A 24,512-nucleotide genomic window follows, 5' to 3' on the forward strand; every position below is an offset into this window, starting at 1 on the left:
ACGTTATTTCTGTAATCGCAAATGATCAAACTCATTGTCAAAGTAATTTTTTTTTTTTAATTTAAAGAGCTTGATAAAAACTTCATAAAATATCTTGTGATAAACCAAGTAAAACTGATTGGCTTAACTAACTAGTGTGTGTATTGTAAATCAATGATTTTAAATTTCATCGTAACATCGTAGTGAATTTTGAATTTTTGATTCTTTTCCCGCTCAAAGAACAAGAAAGTGACAAAAAGTAACGTGTTTTAAGACAAGCAAACAGTTCAAGCTGCAATAGTTATATAATGAATGAGACAAATGCTCAAGCCGTGTATTTCGCTTTGACATGAAAATACGTGCGCGCAAAAAGCACTTTCACGACGACGCTCAGCTTCGGACAGTAGGCAATGTTTACGTAGCGAGCGACACATCTCAAAGGAAGAAAAAAACAATGGTCTTTTCGCGTCTTTTTCTTTCTTTTTTAACAAAAAAAAACAAAAAAACAAAAACAAACAACCAATTCGCAGAAACGTGGCTATATTCCGGCAAGGAGTAAAAGGTGGGTAAAAGGAGAACACCAATTGCTGTGGCAATATCCAACTTGTGCGAGGCAATCGATTTCTGTTTTTCTTTTTTCAAGGCACGCACAACTTAACTATATATATCATTTACTGCTGAGGACAATTATGGTTTTACACGTTTCCAATAAGGGATTGGGGGGGGGGGGTTAAACGGCACGACGGTAGTCGATTTGTCTGGTCCCGGGATACTGTTGTAATAAAGGATATACAGTGATGCCCAATGATTTTCTTATGTTTTTTCACTATTCTTGGGACCCAATTTTTAAGCCCATTCTGAAATGGCGTCAAATTTTCTCTTTTTAGCTTATCGGGAATTGTTTTTGTTTTTTCCCCGATAAATACACGTTACACGCAACACTACAGCGATCATCATTCATCAACTTGTAAGCGATTGGTATACAAGCACTTGAAAATACATACACGAATATATCAAATCAGAGAGGCGCGCGTGGCGGCCTATTTCTTTTTGGCAATTAATAATAACGAAACAAAACAGAGGAGAAAAAAAAGACACGTATTTTCAAAATAGATCTTTCGAGACGTTTACGTTTGAACTGATGAGAACTAGACAAAATAGATATTCCAGTTTTTTTTGTTTTGTTTTTTGTTTTTTTAAGACACCGGGCATTTTTGTTTGTTTACGTGTGTGTTTGACAATTTACGATTTATATAGAGTGAGCCTGGTCTACGTATCATGATGGCACAGATCAACCTGTTTTTTTTCTCGATTCACATTCAATTAAAAAAAAGGATCACAACTTTCCGCAAAGTCGAACATATCATTTTAGCTACAATCAGGCACATTCATTTGGCGAAAAAAAAAAACAAGGGAAATAATAATCGATTACTGAATTTTTTTTTCAAAAATAACTGCGTGCTGAAGAGGGGGGAGCGGGTACCATTGCGCATTTACTGGCACATTTCAACTTTATAAAAATTGGCTAGTTAAGATCTTATCGTTTCTTGTGTCTACGTCATTATGGCACTTGAGTATGAATATCCCTTTTCTTAGGAAAATTGTTGAAAAATAATGAAAAATAAATAAATATGTTGTATCAGAATTTTAAAAAAATGTGTGGACATTGATGTGGCCAAAAAATATTAGTCTGAAAATAAAAAAAAGATAAAAAATCCAGTTTGGCGGTGGTATATATACCATTTAACTTGCCGATGAGTTATATAATATAACTCATGAAAGACTATTTTGATCTACATTTCATCATTTTCGAGTCCACCCACAGCATCTATGTAAATAAAAAAGCTTGGTGATCTATCGAACGGTTTCACCGCAATTTGTTGAACTGTCCGTCCCGTCACAGTTTTGTTCTTCCCTATAGCTTGTTTAAAAGAAGCGTATTTCAGAGGCAAATTTTCAAAGTAGATATATAGAAATCGAAAAGAAAGAAAAAGCCGGATCGCGTCTAATATAAACCACGACTGGAGGGGGGAATCACATTCCGCACATTTATCGTCATCGACAACTTTGTTTGTTCTATCAACAGGCTCTTTTCTCGCAATTCTTTTTTGTGTGTTCGCTATTTCCCTCCTGTTTCCAATTTTCGCCATTGAAGCGGGTTACAATTTAAGGTATACAGCCGTTATATTTAGCTGCGAGTCTTTTATCGCCATTCAATGTCCACGACCAGATACTTATGGGATAATATTTTATAAACGGTTTTTTTTGCTTTTGCTTTTGTTTCTGGCGAAACTTAAAAAAAAAAAACCAACAAACAAACAGAAAAAAAAGAGACTTAAAAATATTCGAGTGGTTTTGTGTTTTTTGGAGCGAATCCCGAATGAGATTTGAAATTGGATACAAAAATTGGATGACAAGCGACGCGCGGTGATGGCGTCAATCAAATTAAGAGACGATATAAACTAGAAATTTACGTAAACTTTGAAAAATGGCATTCTTCGTGACACGTACAATATGTCTGGTCTATACTGTGGAAATGCTCTCTTACGTCATATCGAGGGAACCTTAAAAATATTAGATACTGTTTAGGATACCGTTTGGCAATTGTTTCGTCGACCAAAATCATTTCGACTGAAAGAAACCGCAGCAGCAGCAGCAGCCGAGGCCGGATCGACGAATATCAGATGGCATATCAAATTGCCAATCCGAATGGTGAGCACAGCAACAGCAACAGCAACTGCAAGTGCAAACCACTCACGAGGCGGTCGTCGACTCGAGGTGGCGGTACTTGTGAGCGGACATTTGGGCCAGGCCGAGAACGGCGAAGCAGCACTTGAGGCAGTGGTAGTGTGTCTGCTTGTTGGAGTGCGGGCAGCCGTCGACGCGGCAGTTCTGCGACGGCGTGAACTTCTCGAATCCGGCGGCCAGGATCGAGTCGGTTTTCTGGTGCTGCCGCCGGTGGGCCACCACTTTGTTCGTGTCCGTGCACACAAAGTCGCACTTGAGACAGTGGAAGTGCGACGCTTTATTCTGCACCGTACCTATTACGCGCCAAATTTGAATTTTTGACAAATTCGCCAAATTAAAATTTAGAAAATGATAACGAAAATATACCGAGACTGGCGGTGTAGAGACAACCGGGACGGCCGCAGGCTACGTTAGCGCGATACTGCTGGAAATCACCTCCCATCAGCGTGTCCAGTCTTTCGTGGCGGGCAGTATGCTGTCGTGGTAGAAACAAATCAATGAAATACTATCCAGAAATTTAAAAATGTTCAAATTTGAATGAATTTACTTGTACGAATCGAGTCTTGTCGCAGAAACTGTAACCGCAATCAGGGCGCATACAGTGGAAGTGGGTCTGGTGTTCCCGATAACCGCACTGTGAGTATTGGCAATCTTCGTTGAATCTGCAAATTTTAATTGAAATTGAAATTGAAATCAAAATGAGTTATCTTTGATTTAATCCGTGAATGAGTTGGATGACGGCCAACAGATGAAAAATAATGAATGAACAATCAATAATAAATATTACCTGAAACGGACGTAACCATCGGGAACGGGTTCGTCTTTGAGGAGTCGCATGCTGCTCTGGAAGCGCATCTTTTTCGCTTCCGGACTGAGCATCAGGTGGTCGACCGGAGACGACGACGGCCTTTTATTGCCCTGGATCGAGCCACCCGCCGCTTTACCAGGACTGGCCGCCCTTCCAAACGCGCCCACCGGATTCGGATTCAACAGTAAACCTTTAACACAGACGAAATGGTCGTTATTTGATTGTCGACGTCAAACTAGAGGCAATAGACGCTATTAGTACCTGATCCAGTGTAAATGGGTGGATGGATTCCGGACGGAAGGAAAGACGACGGACTGCTATTGAGCTGGTTAGTCGGCATGAGACCGTAGTGGCCGCCCAAAGGCGACATGAAGCTGAGCGCGTGCAGGGCTGCCGATGACCTGGATGCCAAGTCGCACAAATTGGCATCCGGATGCGATAGCGAAGAGGCTGCCAATGCGGCCGAATCGCCGAACTGGGCCAATCGCGACGCTTCTTCTTTCTTGTTTGAGCTCAAGTCTTTGACGACTTCAGTCTTGATATTGCGGTCGGCGCCGGAAGCGGCCACCGCGGCCGCCGCCGTCGCCGCGATGTCCGTTTCGAGTTGCCCGGTGGAACCGTGTCCGCCGTTGCCGGCCCATTGACTCAACGTGGGACTCAGCGCTCCCGTGCAGTGCTTCAACATGTGCGGCTTCAATTTTTCAATTTCAGAAAAAGCCTGGACACAATAATTAATTGAATTATCAATTTTGAATTCACGAAAACAATCATTCGAATTTTGATTCTGTACCTGGTTGCAGACGACGCAGTGGTAGTGTTCTCTGCGCTTGAGTTTGCAAAACGGCCTACCGCACGACTGGTCCGGCCCGTAGGCCATGGGCTTCTCGGAGGCGATGGCCAGCATCGGGGCGGTGGTGTTGGCGGAAGAGGCCGGAACGGAAACCGCCGGGTTGGGCGACGACGAGGCGAAAGGCGACGGCGAGACGGAAGACGACGAAGACGAAGGCGACAAAGAGGAACTGGACAAGGAGGAGCTCTGCATCACCGCCAGCGGCGTCGGTGAAGAAACCGGCCGCTGGTTGGAGGAAGACGAGGCCGGCAGGGCCGCCGGTTGGCACGGAAGAGGCGGATTGAGACGGGCGCCGTCGCTCTTGGAGGGGAAGGCGGGCGACGGGTAAAAAGTGCCGGCAGCTTTGACCACCGTCATGGACTTGGTTGGCGATTCCGGCGAGCGGAGCGGCGCTGGCGAGGCCGTCGCCATTGACGACGGTGAAACGTTCAACTTCTGGGCGCATCTGTCGACGCCGAAGATCCCCTTCCGGGTGTGTTTGCCTTCCGGACGCTCCGGGCTGGGCGACAGCGTCCGCTGGCTCTTCCAGTCGCTGCTGTTGGACCGGCTGGACGAGGCCGAGTGAGACGGACCCGTCAGAGCGTAAGGTGGCGGCCCGTACAGTCCCGAACCGAGCGGCGAATAAGGCACTAGAGGCGGCGTCGTCGGCTTTGGCAATTTGAAACTGGTGAAAATGGCTTGCGGCGTGTCCGGCTGACCTGATCCGGAATTCATCGGCGACTAAAAAAAATGAAGCCAAATGTTAATTTCATTAAAAATCAATGGATGAAATCAATGGCGATTTCTTACGGATTCGTTCCAGACTTCGATGACCCTGTTCTTGGGAGGGCGTCCTCGCTTCCGCCGGAACATGCTGTCCAACGAGAAGCTGGTGGAAGACGGACTGCCCGTCGTGAAAGTGATTTCTTTGCTGCTGCCGTGACCGCCGGCAAATGCTGACGATTGATGAGCCAGGCCGGACAGATTCGGAGGGATGACAGGTGACGGGGCCGGCGGCGGCGCTGCTGGTTGCTGCCCGCGTCTCGAGTACTCGTGCATCTTGTAGTGATCCAGCCGCCGGAAGGCTTTGTCCGTCGACAGGATGATCTCGGCGCAGCCGTCCTGTCATTCAAACGCGTTCGAATCATTATTTTCCCAAATTGTTTCAATTAAATTCAAATCAAAGGTCTTCAATCTTCATACCCAGCAGCAGTGGTAGTGCCTCTGCTTGGTCTGATACGGGCAGCTGGACGGGCAAGGATTGGGCTGCTCGTTGACTTCGACGCTGATGTAATAATTGTCGGTGATTTGCTCCTGCTGCTCGTGATTGCGCCAGTGCTCCTTGGCCGCCTCAGTCGACCTAAATCGTTCGACATTGAAGTAAGATTTAAATCAGATTCGTCTGCTATAGTGCGTCATAGGATTGTTTTACTTGAAGGATAAGGCGCATCCGTCCGACCGGCAGTGGTAGTGTTCGTGCGGATAGATTTGGCAGTCCGGCTGGCAGGGTTTGCCGCTGTCGATTTTGGCCAGGCAGAGCCGGAAAGCGTCTTCCTCGCTCATGACGGGCGACGGGCTGCGAGCGCTGGCCGCCAAGCTGTTTTTCAACTGTTGGGCCTCGGCGGCGCTGGCCAGCAGTCGCTGCTCCAGCTCGGCCCGCTGCCGGTGCTGGAGGTGGGCCATCTCCAGTTGGTTGAGCAGCGACGGCATGCGACCGTAGAGGAAGGCCGCCAACGACGGGTCGCTGATCAGCCGCGACAGATCGCCGGCCGACAAGCCCATCGGACTCCGCTGCTGGGCCTCGTCCGGGCCGCCCAATGGCAGTCCGGCCAGCCCGGAATTTAACGGCGAAAAGGTCGTCAAGGGATTGATGTTGGGACTGTTGCTGCCCGTTGAGTCCGTGTTGTTGATGGCCGCCAGGTTGTTGTTACTGGTTGAAGCGCCATCTTCTGTCAATTTGAAATTGAAAATTTGCATTTAATTTGACAAGAAAATATTTAAAAAAAAAAGACTTACGGTAGGCCAGTTCGGCGTCTCGGCGCTCGTGCTTGCGTTTGTGGGAGTAGAGCTGTCCGCTGGAGTGGAGGACGTAGGTGCATCCATCGCGGATGCAGTGGATGTGATTGCAGACGCGCGAGAAGCGGCAGCTGTCCAGTTGGCAGGCCTCGTTCTTCATGAACTTTTTGAAGCCGTCGCGGGCCAGCTGCTCGTCTTTGACGTGGTAACTCTTGTGTTTCTCTTTTGGGTGTCATAAAAGAAAATGGAAGTAAATGTCATCAACAATTCAATTTCGGATTCAGACACTTTTCAGTTGGTTCGAAAAATTAAATTGAATCAAGTCAAAATGATGTTGTGACTGTTATCAATACCCATGTCGGCTTTGTTCTTGAAGGTGTAGTTACAAGGCGGCCGCCGGCAGTGGAAGTGGGTGGTGCGCTGGCCGTTGAAGGCGCAGTGGGCGGTGGCGCAGTCCTCGGTGGCCCGGAAGCGCTGGAATCCTTCCTGGATGATGGCCGAGTCTTTGCGGTGGTAGTTGGCGTGCATCTGGACGTCCGACGTGCTAATGTACACCTTGTCGCAGTTATTCTGTCGACACAATTGAATTGAATCGCATTTTTAATCGTCAATTGAAATTATTTTCCCAAAAAGAGAAGGAAAAAAAAAACAAAATGCTGGACCCAATTTTTCGGCTGCTGTTTGATATTTACCATGACGCAGTGGTAGTGGGTCTGCTTGCGGTTGTGGGGGCATCCGCGGTAGCGGTCGTTGCAGTCGTCGCCGGGCGAGTAGCGCATGAATCCATGCTGGAGCGACTCGTCGCGCTTCTTGTGCCACTTGAAGTGGCGGATCATCTCCTCCTTCTTGACAAACACCCGCGGGTGGCAGTCCAGGCAGTGGAAGTGTTCCCTGATAGAATTGATTGAGATATAATTTGTAATCAACTAAGATTTTCACTTCAAAGAAATTGAAAGGGAATTTTAGGGTAAAAAAACAAAACAAAACAAAACAAAACAAAACATAAGAAACAAAAGAAACCAACGCCAATCAAAGGAAAAGATGTGATAAGTCGATGTCAATCAAAGTGTGGATCTAAGATTGCGGCATCTGAAATAACAATCAAGGAATCAATACGCCAGCAGCATACGTAGAAGAGAATATCTCTCGTGTCACGCGCGTCTCTTCTCGAGATATTCTGGCGAATATTCAAACAACTTTTGGCATATTTGGTTTTCGCAACGATGAAATGCCGTTATCTGACATTTACTCCATCCTCGAAATCTCTCCTCTCTCCCAATGTATTTGTGGATCAACACACACAAACGTATAGAAACGAAAAAGAATTCAACTAACTCAAAGAGTCAAAGGGAAGAACAAGGGCGGAGAGAGAGAAATAGAAAAATAAAAAAATAATAAAAGACCATCTTTTCTTCTTTCTCTCTCTCTCTAGTCTGTCCCGTCTGTCAAATTCTCTTGTTCCAGGAATGTTGACCCGTCGCGTTCGGACGTTGTTTTATTTTAGTTTTTATTTATTTTTTCGTGCTACACGAGAAGAGCAGCACTGTCATGTCCCGCGGACTGGGGAATGTTTGCGTCCAAAAATGGTGACACGCCCCGCAGGCCATTTGCATATCACCCTTTTGGATCGGTCAGTAATATATAAATAGAATTGGGTATAGATATATTACCAATTCCAAAACATATCGCCAAATATATGCCGATCGATCCCATTCAAGGCGATTGATTTTGCGCACCTCCAATTTCGAATATTATTAAATATACGAACCTGTAGTTGAGATCTTTGCAGTAGGGACTGCCGCACTCTGCCGCACTGCCGAAGCGCTTGACGTAGCGGCTGTAGTCGATGGGCGCGCTGCTTTTGCCGCTGCCGCTTCCGCTGCTCCCGGCTCCGCCGCTGCCGCCTCCTCCGTTCCCACCGGCTCCTTTGGCGCTCTGTCGCTCCTCTGATTTAAAAAAAAAAAAATAACAAATAACATTATATAGAGGGCACAGCCCAGAAATATACAACAGATAAAGAATTGACCGTTTAATTTGACAAATCCAATTGAGAAAAAGAATTTAAAAAAAAAATTTCCGTTACGTAATTCAAAGCTTTTTTTGGAGTGAAGAAATGATGATGTTCTCTTTGAGATCGGTTGTCGGTCGGCCTCTTACGTCTTTTTGGCGTTTTTTCCCCTTTTTTCGAAATTTGGTTTTTCCCCCCTGGTTTTATCTCGATCGTCTTATTCCTTTTTCGGATAGCGGAAGAAAAAGCGCATCTATATTGCGTATGGCCTCTAAGGACAAGTCTTGAAATTGTGACGAGACACAATAGATGAGACCCGTTGGAAATGTTTCCCCCATTTTCAGGGGAAAAAAGGGAAAAAACTGGTAAAAAAGAAGAAGAAGAAGAAGGAGGAAGAACTGGTAGAGATGAGATGAGAGGGTCGCCTTACACTCAAGTGAACCCTTTGATCGGATATACAGTTTTTTGGGAGGAAAAATAAGAGGACAACAACAGGAAGAAGAGGGCCGGGTTAATCGGAAAAAGGGAAAAAAAAGATGCTGGCAGGATCCCACGAGATGTTCCAGGATCGCGTGAAATCCGTTAAATTTTTCCCCCCTTTTTTTGCTACCCTTCAAAATTGTTCTAACGACATAAGGTACGTATAGGATATTATATACCAGCAGCCAATTCAATTGAGGGGATGCGGATTTAAGCCTTTCACGCCTCATATGTGTTTCCCAGGGAGGGAGGGTGTGTCTCTCTTACCGCACTGGAAGAATATGGAGGTATGGGATGAGAGCAACGGAAGAGCCAGATGTTATTTGTAATTTTCATCTGGAAAGGGGTGAATTTTTTTTGGGTTTCTCTTTGGGGTTTTTTCACTATTTTTTTATTTTTTTTTCTCTCTACGTTTACACATTTATTTATTGTGTGGATAATAGGAGATTCCACGTCTTTTTTTTGGGTTGCTGGCCCCCTCCTACGGGGCGATCTTCCTTGAAACTGTTGTATATACACACAGCGATGAGAACCATCTCTTATAATATAACTTAGGATATGATCAGTCCCCCAGCACCCTATCCTATATCAACAATAGCAGCGCTCAAAAAGACGGAGAGGGAGAACCCGATTCTAATACATTCGACGTCCCCCTTTTTTCCATCATCATCATCTCCCTCTTTACCGTGATTTTCTGGACTTTTTTCTCGACTGATTCGCGTCTGAGCTTTACGACGTCAAAAAAAATGAAGTGTCACCGATGAGCTTCACCCCAAAACTGGTTGACACCTGCACTATTTGTCATGATGTGACGTCACTGCTGAATATATAGCGTACTACTTTTTTCTCATCTTTCACGTGGAGGGGGATGTAACTGATAATTTTTTTTACTTTCCGACAGAAAATCGAATAAACCGAAACAGGATTTTTCTCCCACTTTTTTGTGGGTTTTATACGAAGCAACACACAAAAAACTCAACTAGAATAAAAGGGGTGAGAAATTTGATGGTCAAAGACGAGCGAGGGGTTTTTGAAGATGATCCGATACGTCATCCGATGAATGATGGATCCTTTCAATAGATCGGCGCGGCGCAGCATTCTCCAATGAAAAAGAGGACAAAATTCGAGTTTTTCTCTTCAGCATCGCATCCGAAAGTGGGGAAACTCTTGGCTGGGCTTTCACCGGGTGAACAATTTTGTTTTTTTTTTACTCGAAATCCATTTAAATGGACTAACAGAGAGAAAGAACCGCTCCTTTTGTCATCGATGGATCTGCTGGGAGAAAAGGGCGGGCGTGGAGAGATAGATAGAAGTAAGGGGGGAAGGGGGATGAGCTTCGATCGAATCTATTAGGGTATTATTGTAGACCAGCAACGGAATCACTTCTTCACATGTACCTGTGTGTTTTGAGGTGAAAGATGCCTACGGTAGGAAGCCAACGCTAACTCGAGCTGGCAACAATATAAGGAAATTCTGAAGGAAATTAAATTTTCATTTCCCCCAAGAATATCGGCGCTTCTTTATCTCTAGTTTTTTTTACAGCCCGAATAAAAAAGTCCAAACTATTTTTTTTTTTATTTTTTTTAATTTTAAAATCACGATAGAATTTCTTTATTTGGGCATAGCCGAGATTTGCAGCGCCTTGAGCCTTTTTCATTGTGACGTGAGCCGTTCCATCTTGTGTGACATGACAACTCTACCGGCTGCTGCCCGGGGATCATAAACAGCTCAAAAGTAGGCTATATTCAATTCAATTGAAAACTGGACGCGACGACCCCACACGGAATCATAATCCTGATTTGTGAAATGCCCTATAGGGGCAAATAATGTAGACTGTCGTTGCGCACATGTCTAAGTCGTTATCGTTTGGGCAAGGAAAAAAAAAAAGAATTTTGTGTCTGAATGGCATTTTTCATTCAGGGCAACATCAACAGTCAACGGCGTTTTCCCGTATAAACTCGTAAAAAGGACCCCAAAAAGGGTTGGGCTGAAAGGAGAGAAAATCTATCTATAGACAAGATTTTTTAAAATGAAAAATGGAAGTAAAAAAAAAAAAATAAACTTCCACCCTTTATTCTTTTTTCTTTTTTTTTGTAGATAATAATAGGAAAAGTGAAAAAAAAAACTTTGTACACAATGGCCCGGCCACAAACAACCTCGACTGTGTTTCTTTTATCGGAAAAATGGAGAATTTCACCCGAGTATATTTTTGAAATGAAAAAAAAAAGAAAAAAATACTATTATTACAGCAGATAGGGAACTGAATGGGATAGAGGGTGGTGGGGGTGCGCGCGGGAAAAATAAAAGAGGGTTCCTATCCTATATATATATATATATAATAAAATATGTTTTATTTATTTTTCGTCTCGAAAAAAAAAATAATGAAAAAGAGGATTTTCTCCCCCTATGCTGTTCTGCCTATGTTGCATCATGCTGCGATTTTTTGGAAGAAGAAGAAGAAGAGAAAAAAAATCTCAGTCATTCAGTTCAGAGGTCTAGGGGTGGATTGAAATAAGAAAAGGGGGACAAAAAACACGCTTTTGAAGTCTAGGCTACACAGGAAAGGGGAAAGCTAAAGGCTTAAGTGCATCTCACTCGATTCTTCCAGCATTTGAGATATTTCTTTTCCAGGGTTTTCCGTAAATTTATTTTTTTTCTAATATAAAAATCTCGTTGCGATGTTTTGGCGGCCCTCCCTTTCCTTCTTTTCACTTTTTCCCCCCTCCCAATTGAAGGGTGAATGGGGTTAAAAAAGGGGTGCCATATGGGTCTATTGTGTCATTTAACGTTTCATCCGGTTTTTCAGACATTTCACAAAAATCCAACGTCCTTTTCCCAAGAAGAGGAAACCATTTCAATCCGATTTTCGTCGTTTTCTTCTTTTTTCACCAAATATCCCACGAAACAATTTTTTCTTCCCCCCAGTTCTGCGTGAAGTACGTTTTATATACGATATCCTTTTGGTGACATTTCCGTTAGTTTCCATCGGTGGGTGCCCTTGTAGTTTCGAAAGGAAAAATGGACGGCTTTGTTTGCAAGTTTCGTAGAAATAAATTAAGACGACGAGTGTATAGCCTGATTCCCTTTATGATTGCATATACCGGCGGCTAGGTTTGTTTTCATTGAAGGAATGATATAACAACCTGCATAGGTAATAATAACATCTCTCAATGTTCTAATAGAGGCGATTCGACCCACTGAGAGGCGTGTCCCGATTGACCGCTACTACGCAATCGATTTTCTGTTACACATGTAGTTGTACTCGCATAATTGTATCACTTTGCTCCAAATATTTTTCCCTCCTCCGTCATTCAGAAATTGATCGAAATGATTTTGAGGAAAAGAATGGCAACTGACCTGCGATAGTTGCTGCCAGTTGCTGGAGTTCCTGTTGGTTGTAAATGCCTTTGGCTGACGAAGAAGAGACGTCGTTGGCCACTTGGACGTGGAGATCGAGACTGGCGAAAGCGGCCGCTTTGAACGGGTACGGTCCTCCCATCTACTCGACACCACACAATCAACCATTACAATGAAATCTTTTTTTTTTAATGGATCGCGGGATTATTGTGACTTTACCTGTTGACTGGCCGACATGTGACGATGATCGGCATTGGGAGAATCGTCAGAGCCCCTGGATTGCCTGGAGGTCGACGATTTGGCGTGACTCAATATGGAGTGCATGTGCGTTTGCAGGGCCGCCAGCGAAGGCTCGTTGGCTCCGTTCAAATCGCTGGTTCTGCCTGCATGATGACGAATGGGGGGACGGCCAATGGGAAAAAACAATGGCGACTGGTTAGCGCTTGATTGATGTCAAAACAAGAGACGCCACTAGTAAAATAGATGGCCAGATAAAATCAAATATACAGACCGAGTGGCATGGGAGCAGTTTGACCGGTTGTCGTCGAGTTGTTGTTGCCAGTCGTTTTAGGCGTGTGCGGTGGAGTGGGTGGCTGCTGGACGGACGGTGTCGACGAGGTTCTCAAAGTGCCGACCTGAACCGAGTCGACCGTCCTGACCTGCCCTTCCGCTCCTGCTGCCCGGCGACAGGAGCCGACGGGAGGCGAACCGGCGCGCACGTTCGAATAGTGTCCTGTAACGACATTCACACAATTCTTATTGCCTATAGAGTATAGAGTCAACTGTAAACCGCCAATTGAATATTATCCACCGAGTTTTTTTTTCTTTTCGTCTACTTCTTGTTCGATTCGACTTTATAACGTCGAAAAGGGGAAATTCGAGGTGTACAAGATCCGATGAGGCGATAACTTATTTGATCAGTTCTTTGACATACTTTTGATAGAGTGAGACTCTCTACCAGATGAACGTGGGAAAAGTGACACGTAGCGAAATTTCCCTGATAACACCAAAGAAAAAACTCATCCTTTTTAGACACGAAAACGGAGGAGATTGATCGATGATAGCGTTTTCGATTGAAAATCATCAACAAAAAAAAGAGAGACAGCAGCGACGTTACATTATTTTATACAAGTAGCTAATGAACCGTCCCTGTGTTAACGCTTTCCACAGCAACGAAAAACTTCCTTTAACGTCAGGTACTATTTTTTTTCTTCTTCTTCTTCTCTTTGTCGCTCCTGTGTCTCTCCCCCCCCCTCCCTTACGCAATCCATCATGGTCGTTTAGCGTGTGTGATTAGGTCTCCCCCCTCTTGAGACTCTCCCTTTAGTTGATGGTCTGCGCTCCTCTCTCTCTCTTGTATTGACAGCAACGAGTTCTGTTCGGTTCTGTTTTTTCTTCCTTTCTTTCCATATAAAAAAGGGAAGCAAAAGTGGCGGAGGACGGACAGGCCACTCCATCCGATTCGGAACACGGCATAAAAAATGGTTACGTCAATGTATGTAATCCATCAAAAAGAAACAGAAAAAAAATAAACTAACAAAAAATAAAAATCTCAAAATGTTTTTTTTTTTTTTATTTTTTTTTTTTTTTCATTGAAACCACCAGCGTAGTCAACCGTACTCTTGCCGATTTATCAAGTATAATATAACGCTAAGGGTGACGGACGGACCGATATAACGACGTTTTTCTGTCCGAGTTTTACTCTCAAAAGTCCATGCGCTCCTTTCTGTTCTTGTTTTTATTTATTTATTATTTTTTGAGGCAAAGCTAACAGGACTTGTATGTTATTAACTATTCCACATAAGTTGGAATTCTATTAAAAAACATTTTTACAGGCCGTTGAAATTACAGTGCCATGGGCGGACCGGACTCGATCCATTGGAAAGTTTGGGGGCGACTCGACTCTCGAGTTGTTTGGCGGCTGGCCAAAATAAATGAACTGCTGACAAAAAGGAAAAAAGGCTTGTTTGTTTTCGGTTTTTCCCTGCAGCTCTGTTTCTAATGTTACACTTTGTTTTCGGAAAAACAGAGAGAAACAACCATTTCCGAGGAAACCGAATTCTTTCTCTCTTCGTGGAATATAATAGGCGCCCTTCTTTATTTTATTTATTTTGTTTCGCCGTTTTCTTCGGCTCGACCCTAATATTACTTTCAAGCAAGACCAAACAAAAACAAAAACAAAAAACGTTGAATCAGCAAAAAATCACGCGGTATTGCACGATTGTCAATGATCAGCTCGTTATAAACCGTCGAGCTTATAGAAAGTTTCGCATTCCCATGTAAACTGTAGTGTAGAAAAAATCGATGTCTCATATTATGTTCAAACACGCCATGTACAATCACGCGCTAAGGACAACCGCGAGAGTTCGACAAAACGTCCTTTAATGACTACGCTGTGTCGTCCCACCCAGTAAACCGGCTACTATAATGGATCTCTATTTCTCAACTGCGCGGTGTACAACCGGTTTCAAAAATTGATGGTTCCATTTCTTGAGGCCCGAAATCATCCCTCAATTTCGAGATAAAGAATGCCGAACAAATTGGAAATTACCCCAATGACAATATGCCCTGCTGGTAGGCATAGCATCCAACGATTTCGGTTACTTGATATAAAATTAAAAAAATAATAATAAAAGAATTAGAGCATCAAACATGAGACAGGCTCTTTTCTGTTTGAAAACATCAAAGCGCATTTTTTTTTCTTTCCCATTTCGATGAAAGGACAAAATTAGGGATCTCGCTATTAGTCCGTCTTTCAAGTTATAATAAACGACAAAAGAAAATGGTTTTCTCAAGTGATATTAACGAGAGAGATGTAGTAGTATCGTCGGAATTATTCGATATCTTTTTACCGCTAATTTCCCACAATTTCAAACCGCAGATTTCGAAGAAAAAAGTTAATAAAAATGCCGAATCGTTCCATCAGAAAGTTGAATCTCATCCAGCCTCCGAGGATCATAGTATCTTTGAATGCTGTGTGTACGCTGAGCATTAAATGATGGTTTCCCACAACAACCCTTTTTTTTCACAATCGAGTTAAATGCGTTCAATCTAAATTGCTCTAATTATATCCCCCGCTGCTCTGCTGTGGCCATCATCCAGCAACAGGGCCAAAAAAGAGAAGGTTCTAATCGGAATTTCTTCTAGTCTCGAGAATCATCTGATTATTGTTGAGCTTGATTGCGGTGAAATAGCCGCAGGAGCTGCGCCATGAAAGAAAATTAGGGGGAAAAACTTGAAAAAAAGAGAGAAAAAAAAAAAGAAATTGAAAACTGCAGTTGATCCACGACGACGACAAGAGCCGACCCCAGATGAGATACTCTACAGTGTCCTACAAGGTTTTGGTGGGTGAAATTACCTAACAACATAGTGTACAGGCACACACACAAAATTGAGGGGACCAAAAAAGAAGAAGAAATGGATGAGAGAATGAAAGACGAGTTGCTTTTCCCCCCTCAAGTCTAATCGCTGCTGGAAGAAGAAAAAAATATAAAAAGCAATAAACGAGGACGGATGAAAAAGTGGATCAGACAGTGCCTGCAGTCGTTTTTTTCCTTATAATGCTAATGCTCCTACGGGCTCAAAAGGACTACGGAACTATGTATACGCGCGGGACCGGGAGTCGGGAGAGAGAGAGATTCGTTCGTTAACTCCAAATGGCTTTTACTCACACACACACAGCCAAGGGTCTTGGCTCTTTTTTTTTCTTTCTTTTCTGAAATAAAAAATAGAAAACGTTTGAAGATACTGTTTATCTTTCGTAGAATAGATGATTTTCTATTTTTGATTTCGGGAAAGAAAAAAAAGAAGAAAACGACGAAGGATGAAAAGAATCTATTGAATGGTGGGGGGAAGAAGAAGAAGAAAAAAAAAGGGCATAGAGAGAAAACAATGGCCATCTCGTATTTCTCTTCTCCATCCTTATATTTTTCTCAAATGTTCTGTCTATCTTTTTTTTTTCTTCTTTTTCTTGTAAAATATTTCTCGCATTTTTTCCCCTCCCTCCTTATTTTTATTTTTTTTTCCTTTTCTCTTTCTGGAATTAATGTTGCAGATAACGGAGAGCCCCGAGAGGTCAGCGTGAGTGCCGCTGGCGCATTTCTTATATATATTTATCCGAAGCTGCAGTTGTTTTTTTGTTTTTTTTTGTTTAGTTTTTTTTTTAACTCCCGCTCTTTGTAATAACTAATAATGACAATAATAATAAATATTTTTTTATTGCCTTTCCTTAAAAAATATAAATTTCCGTTTCTCCACAGATTCTTTCATTTTTCTTTTCTAATCCGAAAAAAAGGGAAAAAAGAAAAATGAAAGAAACAGGTTCTGTGGTTCAAGGCGACAACAAAGTCTTTAATCATCCAAGAAAAGAATACACACAACACACAAGCAACAAGCTCTGTGGTCGAGCGAGCGCCACACAGCACACACCAAAAGATATGGAATTAACCCTTTTTTGTGAGAGTTTTTTCCACCGAGGATAGTGTAGTAGTAGTATATATAGGCGGCCGTCAAAATGGCTGCCAGCGTTTGACCTTCCCAGAAAATGTATAATATATCTAATATACTGGAATGCGCTGCTGTTAAGAGAAAAAAAACGCCATGTTCATTCAACTATTGTTTTCTTTTCCAAATATTTCTCAAAAGGAAAAACAAGATTGATCGTGATTGCACACAGAGCGCATATTCCTTTTTTCTCTTTCCTTTTTTTTCTTTCCTTGATTGCCCCTTTTTTTCCGGTAAAAATCGCGACGACGAACGCTCAGGGCGGATTATTATTATTATTATTTTTTAAGGAATCCCGAGCCACTTTGTATTTTATTTTTTGGAAAAAAAGAAAAAGTTTTTATTTTATTTTATTTTCTATTTTTTCTCTGTACTTTTTCTGCCTCATCCCGTTCACGGCAGAAGCCCAGAGCCAAAGCAATAAACATCGTAACACCCTCGGGGAAAGAATTCAAGATGGAAACCATTAAAATTTTTTTGACTATATCCAAGAAAAGAAATCTTATTTTTCGTCTCAGCATCCTCGGGAGAAAACCAAAACCAAAACCAAAAACTTGAACGGTCTTTCGGTTCGCTGTTGTGTGCCAGTTCAACGTACGTGAACGGATCCAAAGGTATGCAGCCGAAAAAAATATATAGATCTTCGAGAAAACTATTTCAAAATTTAGCAGATTGTACTCGAAGTCTCGAACCGAATGAAAAATAGACAATCGGCTCAGCAATTGACCGAATGATTTCGATTCCTCTAATCTAATAAACAATAGTCGAGTCATGAATAAAAAATAGAAAGGGGGATGATGAATACGTGATAAACAATGCCAGATGTTTGGCTCAGATTTGATGGCGCAAATTCGTTGGAATAAATTTGCGTTGGATAGACACAAAGATTTCCCTCTCCGGGAATTCTTCCGAATTCTTCGAAAATTAAGGTAAATCAAATTGTTTTTAGTTAACATAGCCACTTCGATCCTAAAGGGCTAAATTCGAAGATGGCTTGTTTTGCCATAGGGATGGAGCATACCAAACTAGACCATATGAATTGAAATGTTGACGCTGACCTACTTCTGACATTCAAATCTTCCCACCGAATCTTTCCATTTTTTTTTTCAAACTTTGTCGCTTTGATTTTCCCGCCGAAAAAATAAAAGAAATTTTAATGTCAACTAACCTGAAGGAGAGTCGACTGCTGGGACGGGAGCACCGCGTTGGAGTCCGTAAATTCCGAGTAGGTCCCGCATTGTCGTTTCCGCATAATTGCTGGACACTTCCCGTCTCCCGGCGTGCTGGGTGGTCTCACTGGCGGCCGAGTCGGCCTGCTGATCGGACGGCCGCTGCCGATGCGACACGGAAGGCGGGAGAAGAAAGGACGGTTTTCCGTCGTTGCTGTTGCACGACTGAGACTGCTGCTGCCAGAAGAGCATCCACGTCTTCATTTCCAGGCTGGACACGTCGGACATTTGATTGTTCACTTCATCATCTTCTTCTTCTTCCTCCTCGTCTTCTTCTTCTTCTTCTTCCGTGTTGAAGGCTGGACGCAATCTCAGATCGACGGCCGTGTTGCTCCGGTTGTGGCTGCTGGCCTGACTGCTGCTGCTGCTGCTGTTCCGGCGGATGAGGCCGTTGTGACTATGACTGCTCCGGCTGCTGCTGCTGCTGCTGCTGCTGCACTCGTCTTCATCGTCGTCGCTGGTGACTCGACTGATGCGACTCTCCGTTGCGGCGACGTGATTCGATTGATCGGCAACGTCACAGCCGCTGCTGCTGTAGGCGTCCCTTGATTTCTTGTTGCTTTTTCTCGTCCGCTCCCGGTGGCCGGAAGAGATGGTGCTTATCTTGGATTCGGAAATGGAACAACAAGCGGCCGGCCCGTCGGACGGCATTGCCAACTCGTCACGATCATCTGATCCGTCAGCATCAGCGGCCGGGTTGTTGTTGGTTGTTGTTTCTCTGCTGTTGTTTGTGTCGTTATTCTCCTGCTCCTCCTCGTTGGGTCTGATGTTGCGCGGCTGGAAGTTTTTGCGCTTGTTGCGTCGCGAAGTGGACGACGACGACGATGAAGTCGCTGCCGTCATGGCTGACATCATCATTCCATGATGTAACACTGGCGTCATCATCGAGCAGCTCGGCTGACTCGGCGACTCCTTGGTCTCTTCTATCGTCTTATCCTCCTCGCAGCTCACTTCCTCCCCACTCCGCAAATCCGCATCGTCTATCCCCAAAAGATTTCAAAAGATTTCCAAAATTAAAATTCAAATAATTCGTACGCCAAATTATATCATCACTTGCGAGATTTCAAATAAAAGTCAAAAGATATGGAAACAAAAATGACTGTTTAAACTAACACGACATCCATCACTGGATGCTGCTGTAGCGTCGGCGTTTACCTGAATGAAGATCAATGGAGGCGTAGAGGCTGGCGGCGCAAGTGCCGCCGGTGGTGTTGCGTGCCAGACCGCTGGACCCCGACGTCGTCGCCGCCAATGCCGCCGAAGTGCAGCTGGTAGACATATTTGCATCCGCCTCGGTTGAATGCTTGAATGAATGAATGAATGAATCGGCTATCAATCGCAACACCTTGGCACCTTCTTCTGTTCAGCAGACCTTTTGTCACTTTGAATCACCTGACCCCCATCACCTATTTCAAACGAAAAACATAATGAACTCAATTATTAGTCAATCCATCAATCAATGGCATAAACGAGAGCGGGAGACATGAAAAATAAAAGCGGAATAATCAATATGGTTGGAGAGCCATTAAAGGGGAATTTCCTCGTTTAAAAAATATTTTCCAAAGGGGAATTATATGATTGGAGAAAGTTGATCGCCATGGGAAATCGATCGGGAGCGCCGTCTCACGCAAATATAACCAATGCCGAGATGATAAGCGGCCAGCAAAAGAAAAAAGGAGGGGGGATCTTGATCCCTATTGATGATACAATAGTCTCAAAGTCATCGACCTTTGGACATCAGCGACGTGACACCAATTATGCGCAACAACTCGATGTAATACCTGCCCGTCAATTATCTATGCATCACGCCATAGTCAAGAAAATTTCAACGGACCCAAATATTATTCATTTGCCATTTTTGTCTTCAATGATAATTGGCTGGACATCGTTAACTTTTTCGTCCAGAGCAAAAACTAAATGAAGAAAAACGAATGGCGAAAGGAAAATAAAATTTCAAAAATCTTAGCCTAAATTTTGGAAGCCAACGGGGTGGCCGCTCTCCCTAGCTGATTTCTACACTATTGCGAGTAAAAAACAAAAACAAAAATAAAATTTTATCATTAAAAATTAAAAATGTGAAAGCTTAGACGAGAGTCCCATGCAGTCTGGATTGAATTTGCCCCGAATTCCCGGTTATATATAAAACGAAGCGATTTGATTCGAGACACAAGGCGCTTGTGTTTTTTTGTTTTGTTATAGAATAGTCCTATATACTGGAACGCGCAAGTTTTTGGATCAAAAAGAGAGTCCGGATAGAAGAAGAAAAAGAAGAAAAAAAAAGCTGGAGAAAAGAAACGGCCAGCAGAGAAAGAGGAGTGAAGTTCAGCACAGAGAGAAAGGGTGAAAGCCAACAGGCAACAGCTGAGGTTTCAGGTTATAGACGGCTCTGATTGAATTACAACTAACCAGCGAGATATAAGGCCAGAATCAACGGAGAGCTCCCAACACACAGCCCAAACGCATAGCCTTGACATTCCAGGAAAACATACAAAACACACGGACGCACACAAAAGGGCCTTATAGAAATAACCAGAAAATTTGAAAAAAATATTAAAAATGAAAAAATTGATGGATGCTGATTTTTTCGAAAAAAAAAAAGGGAAAAAATGAAAGAAAAATTCTATAAACGGGAGAAAAAGGAAGAGAGATATTTAGCACAACAATACGACCGACATTGCTGACGTCATCGCGCAAAGGGTTGCTGTGTATAGATTGAACAGCTAATCCAGCTGCCAAGTGTTATTTTATTACATCAGAAATGATAAGGAAAAATGTCAAAAATAAAATAAATAAAATAAATAAATAACAAGGAAAAAATTCTGTAGGACTGGAACTCCAAGTAGTTAAACAGCTAGCGCTGGCCAGCAGAGCGCCAAGTGATGATACACAATAATAACATTTCCAGAGGCTTTGAGGGAAAGAAGAAGAAGAAGAAGAAAAAAAGAGAGATATATATTTCTTACGTATAAATATAAATATGCAGCATATATATATATTTAAAGAGAGTACATGGCCGCGGGAGGAGACACGAAAAAAAAAATTAAAAAACCAGAATAGAAGAAGAAGAAAAAGAAGAAAAAGAAGAAGATTGGGGGAACGTTTTGTCTAAATAAGTCGCGTCTCGCACCTGGCGCGTATACGGCTTAAGGCCATCGCCATATTTAACACACATTCATACATACACGCACTCTGTAGACATGAATAAATTTTCAAAAAAAAAAAGAATAACAACAACAACACAGAAAAAAAATAAAGATGACCGAAACAAAAGATTATTCCCGCGATTAGAACCTGATATTTTTTTAAATGACCATTTTAACTCTTCAAAAAAAAACCCCCAAAAAACGATCTGGTTTTTTTCTGAAAATCGGACCAATTGCACGCCAGATTGATGCTGCGTGTTTGGGATTCACGCAAAAAAAATGGTAACGTCGCCTTATTTTTCTGATAATATTACTCCCCTCGGACTGTGGTGATGGATGACGTCCAGCCACATATCCATCTTTATCATTCATTTGCTCTTTTTTGTACCTCTCCTCCAGGTTGGGCTATATAATCTCCTATACAATAACTGAAACGTATATCTAATGCGTCATTGACACTCTTTTTTCAAATGTTTTTTTCAAACTTCGATCTGGAACAGACACACAACAGATGTCCATCGAATACCCAAAAATGAAAATTGCTTTGATTTCCCCCCGGTGTGAATACGGTGGACATGAGGATGAAATTTAGGCAGTTGTTTTGTTGTTGTTGTTGTTTTTTCGGCGAGTTAAAACAATTCACAGTCGACCGAGAATGTCCCCATAAAAACGGATTTCTACGGTGTTACGACTAGACGAAATCTGGGCTGTCAATCTCTCGTACAACAAAACCGTCAAGAGTTTTAGTACGAAAAAAAAAACCAACAGAAAACAAAAAAAGAGATAAAAACGAGAACTCTGGCAAAGGAAGTTTGAAAAAAAAATAGCTGCAAGGGAGAGAGACACAGGGCGTCTAAATTGGATGCTTCCTTCGGATAACTCGAATTGAAAACGGTGATTTATTTATTATTGAGGGAAAAAAAATAAGAGAGACTAAACACACTGTGCAGCTACACTAACATGGAAAGACCAATTTTTGTTCACTCGATTATTGTTGTAATCAACGGAGATAAGAGAAATCAGGACTTTTTGAAGTAGAGATGGAAAAAAAAGCCGTGGTGAAACGCAAGTTATGACTTCCTCATTTATCTCTCCAATTGCCCAGCAAATTTTGCCACCGAAGGAGAAGAAGAAAAAAAACGAAAAGTGGAAAAGTCAAAATCGGTTCTTCGTTATATACTTTGCTGATGATATGCTGTGCAGTTTTGTATCTAACGGTGACTCGTTTTTCCTGAAGGCGATTACGTATCAATTACTTCAACACCATGAGTCACTTTCACTGACTGTGGTGGGTTACTCACGCGGGGCTGCTGCTGCTGCTGTAACAACGAATTCATTTTTCGACGTTTCAAAAACAAAACAAAAAAGTTATACGAAATTCAATCGGAGCGAAACTGAGAAGACGCCGTTCTAACAGGCAACAACATAACCCACCAAAAAATGAGAGGCGGCCTCATCCATCATCTTCGTTTTGCCATTTCAACTTTTGCTCGACAATAATACGGAAAACTACTGCCCGCCCTCCACCACGAATACACAACTGTGTCAAACATTTGTTGAATATTCAGAATCACTATACTGACTTTTTATGGCCGGGCGTCGTATTAAATCTATTTTTTCCGATTATTTTAAAATGATTTCTACGTCAATTAAGAGTTAGATCTGTTGGAAATTTCACGCTCAATCATTCAAGGCCGCCGGTTGAAACCCGAACCAATTAGCCCATTCGAATGTCCAGAGAGCGTGAGGATTATTTTTTCTTTTCTTTCTTTTTTTCTGATTTTCTTTTGTGATTTTCTCAGACGCACATTTCAATCATGAGGCCAAGATTTGGCGCCAGCACGTTTCCCGATACATTTCGATCCACACACAGCACAGCTGCACAGCACAGCACACAACAATAATATATACTCGGAATGAGAGGAGGCATATATACAAAAGGATGGCATTTGACCCGGATTTCTTAAACGAGAACTATCGGTCTATCTAAATGGAAATGAATGTGTATACCTGGAGGATATGGAAATGATCGTTTAACGATGCGGTTGGTCCTGTTTTTATTTCTCTCTTCTTATTTTTTGTTGAATTTTTTCTTTTTCTTCAGAAATATTTCAACGAGGACCCGTTGAAGAAAAAAAAAACGAAATCCGAGCACTTTTTTGTGTTAACACTTGTACACTTTATTTGATTTTTTCAATTTATTTCATATGTCGAATAGATTTTTCACACAAATTCACTTGGCCGGTGTGACGACCGGAGTTTTTGTCGACTGTCAACGCACCACAGAGAACGAACGAACGAACCGAACCGAACGGAAAGAATACAAGCAGCAGCGGCCACACGAATAATAATATCACGGTCTCACCATTTAGTTGTTTTTGAAAAAAGGAGAAGGAAAAATAAAACAAGAGAGGGGGGAAAAAGGAGAGAAAAAGGAGAGAAAAAAGAAGAGAGAAAAGAGCACAGCAGCGTGCGTGAGCGTGCGCGTCTGGATAGCGAGTGAGACTTTTCCGTGCGTTTTGGGTCGAAAAAATAAAACCTGCCGGCCGCAGACACACAGTTTGTGATCGTCACTGCGCTGCACGCCACCGCCGCAGCCCAGCACCCCAAATTCTTCAATGGAAAACCCTCCAAACGAAGAACTTCAAAGAGTCCAATCAAATTCGAAAAAATGATTTCGAATTTTGAGCTGAGCGCGTCGATGGAGAACTGTAGTGAGATGGACGGATGTCCGGAATGTACTGCGTAAGATTTCGAGACGCAATCGAGTCCGTCCTTTAGACCGGCTGAGAGCTGAATAAGAGGTTGTGAACTGTGTAAAGGCCGATGTGAAGAAGAGTATTGGGTGAAACCACCCCATCAACCCCCCCAGCCGATCCGACAAAGTACATTGGCCGTGCGACAATAGGCCCCCGGTCTCTAGCTATAATAGTATATAGGAAAATATAGGAGGAAAAGATATGACCCAGCCCTTATTCTTGGCGACCCTTTAGCCCTTCCTTCTTCCTCATGTCAGTTCTGGAGCACACATCACCCCTTTTGGATTTCATTTTTAGTTTTTTATTTCGTACGTAACAAAACGTTAAAAAAAAAATGTGGAAGGGAATTTTCTTGAAGGGGACTATCAATCTACTACACTCGTGTGGCGCTCGTTTCAAACAACGGCTGAAACTTTCAACTTTTTGGCATAGACCGTTGACATGTTGGAAATCAATTGTCTATTTCTACATTGCGGGATATTGACGACGACGAGATCTATAAAAGGCCACAGCACAGCCCGTCGCTCCTTGAAAACTATGTTTCTCGTTTGTTTGAAATTTGTTCGGGAAAAATTCCCGTCAACATACGTATATAGCAGACTAGCGAAGGGGAACGGACAGAGAGAGAAGAGATGCTGGCAAATCTTTTTACA

The 24,512-nt window shown here is 42.8% G+C and overlaps 1 protein-coding gene across 1 annotated transcript; it reads right to left on the reverse strand.

Moving 5' to 3' along the window:
- Positions 1-280: 280 nt before the first annotated feature.
- LOC124201221 lies at positions 281-23,840 on the reverse strand. Its single transcript, XM_046597731.1, has 19 exons — positions 23,111-23,840; positions 19,113-19,363; positions 17,897-18,937; positions 12,737-12,958; positions 12,445-12,608; positions 12,226-12,367; positions 8,149-8,326; positions 7,073-7,271; positions 6,734-6,950; positions 6,381-6,602; positions 5,797-6,313; positions 5,568-5,724; positions 5,175-5,486; positions 4,326-5,105; positions 3,797-4,253; positions 3,515-3,725; positions 3,275-3,389; positions 3,094-3,202; positions 281-3,020 (listed from the first exon to the last, which is right to left on the reverse strand). The coding sequence occupies exons 2-19, from the start codon at positions 19,234-19,236 to the stop codon at positions 2,734-2,736; spliced, it is 5,454 nt and encodes a 1,817-aa protein (XP_046453687.1). The 5' UTR covers positions 19,237-19,363; positions 23,111-23,840; the 3' UTR covers positions 281-2,733.
- Positions 23,841-24,512: the final 672 nt, after the last annotated feature.

Source organism: Daphnia pulex, chromosome 8 (genome assembly GCF_021134715.1).
Source record: "Daphnia pulex isolate KAP4 chromosome 8, ASM2113471v1".
Lineage (NCBI taxonomy): Eukaryota > Metazoa > Arthropoda > Branchiopoda > Diplostraca > Daphniidae > Daphnia > Daphnia pulex.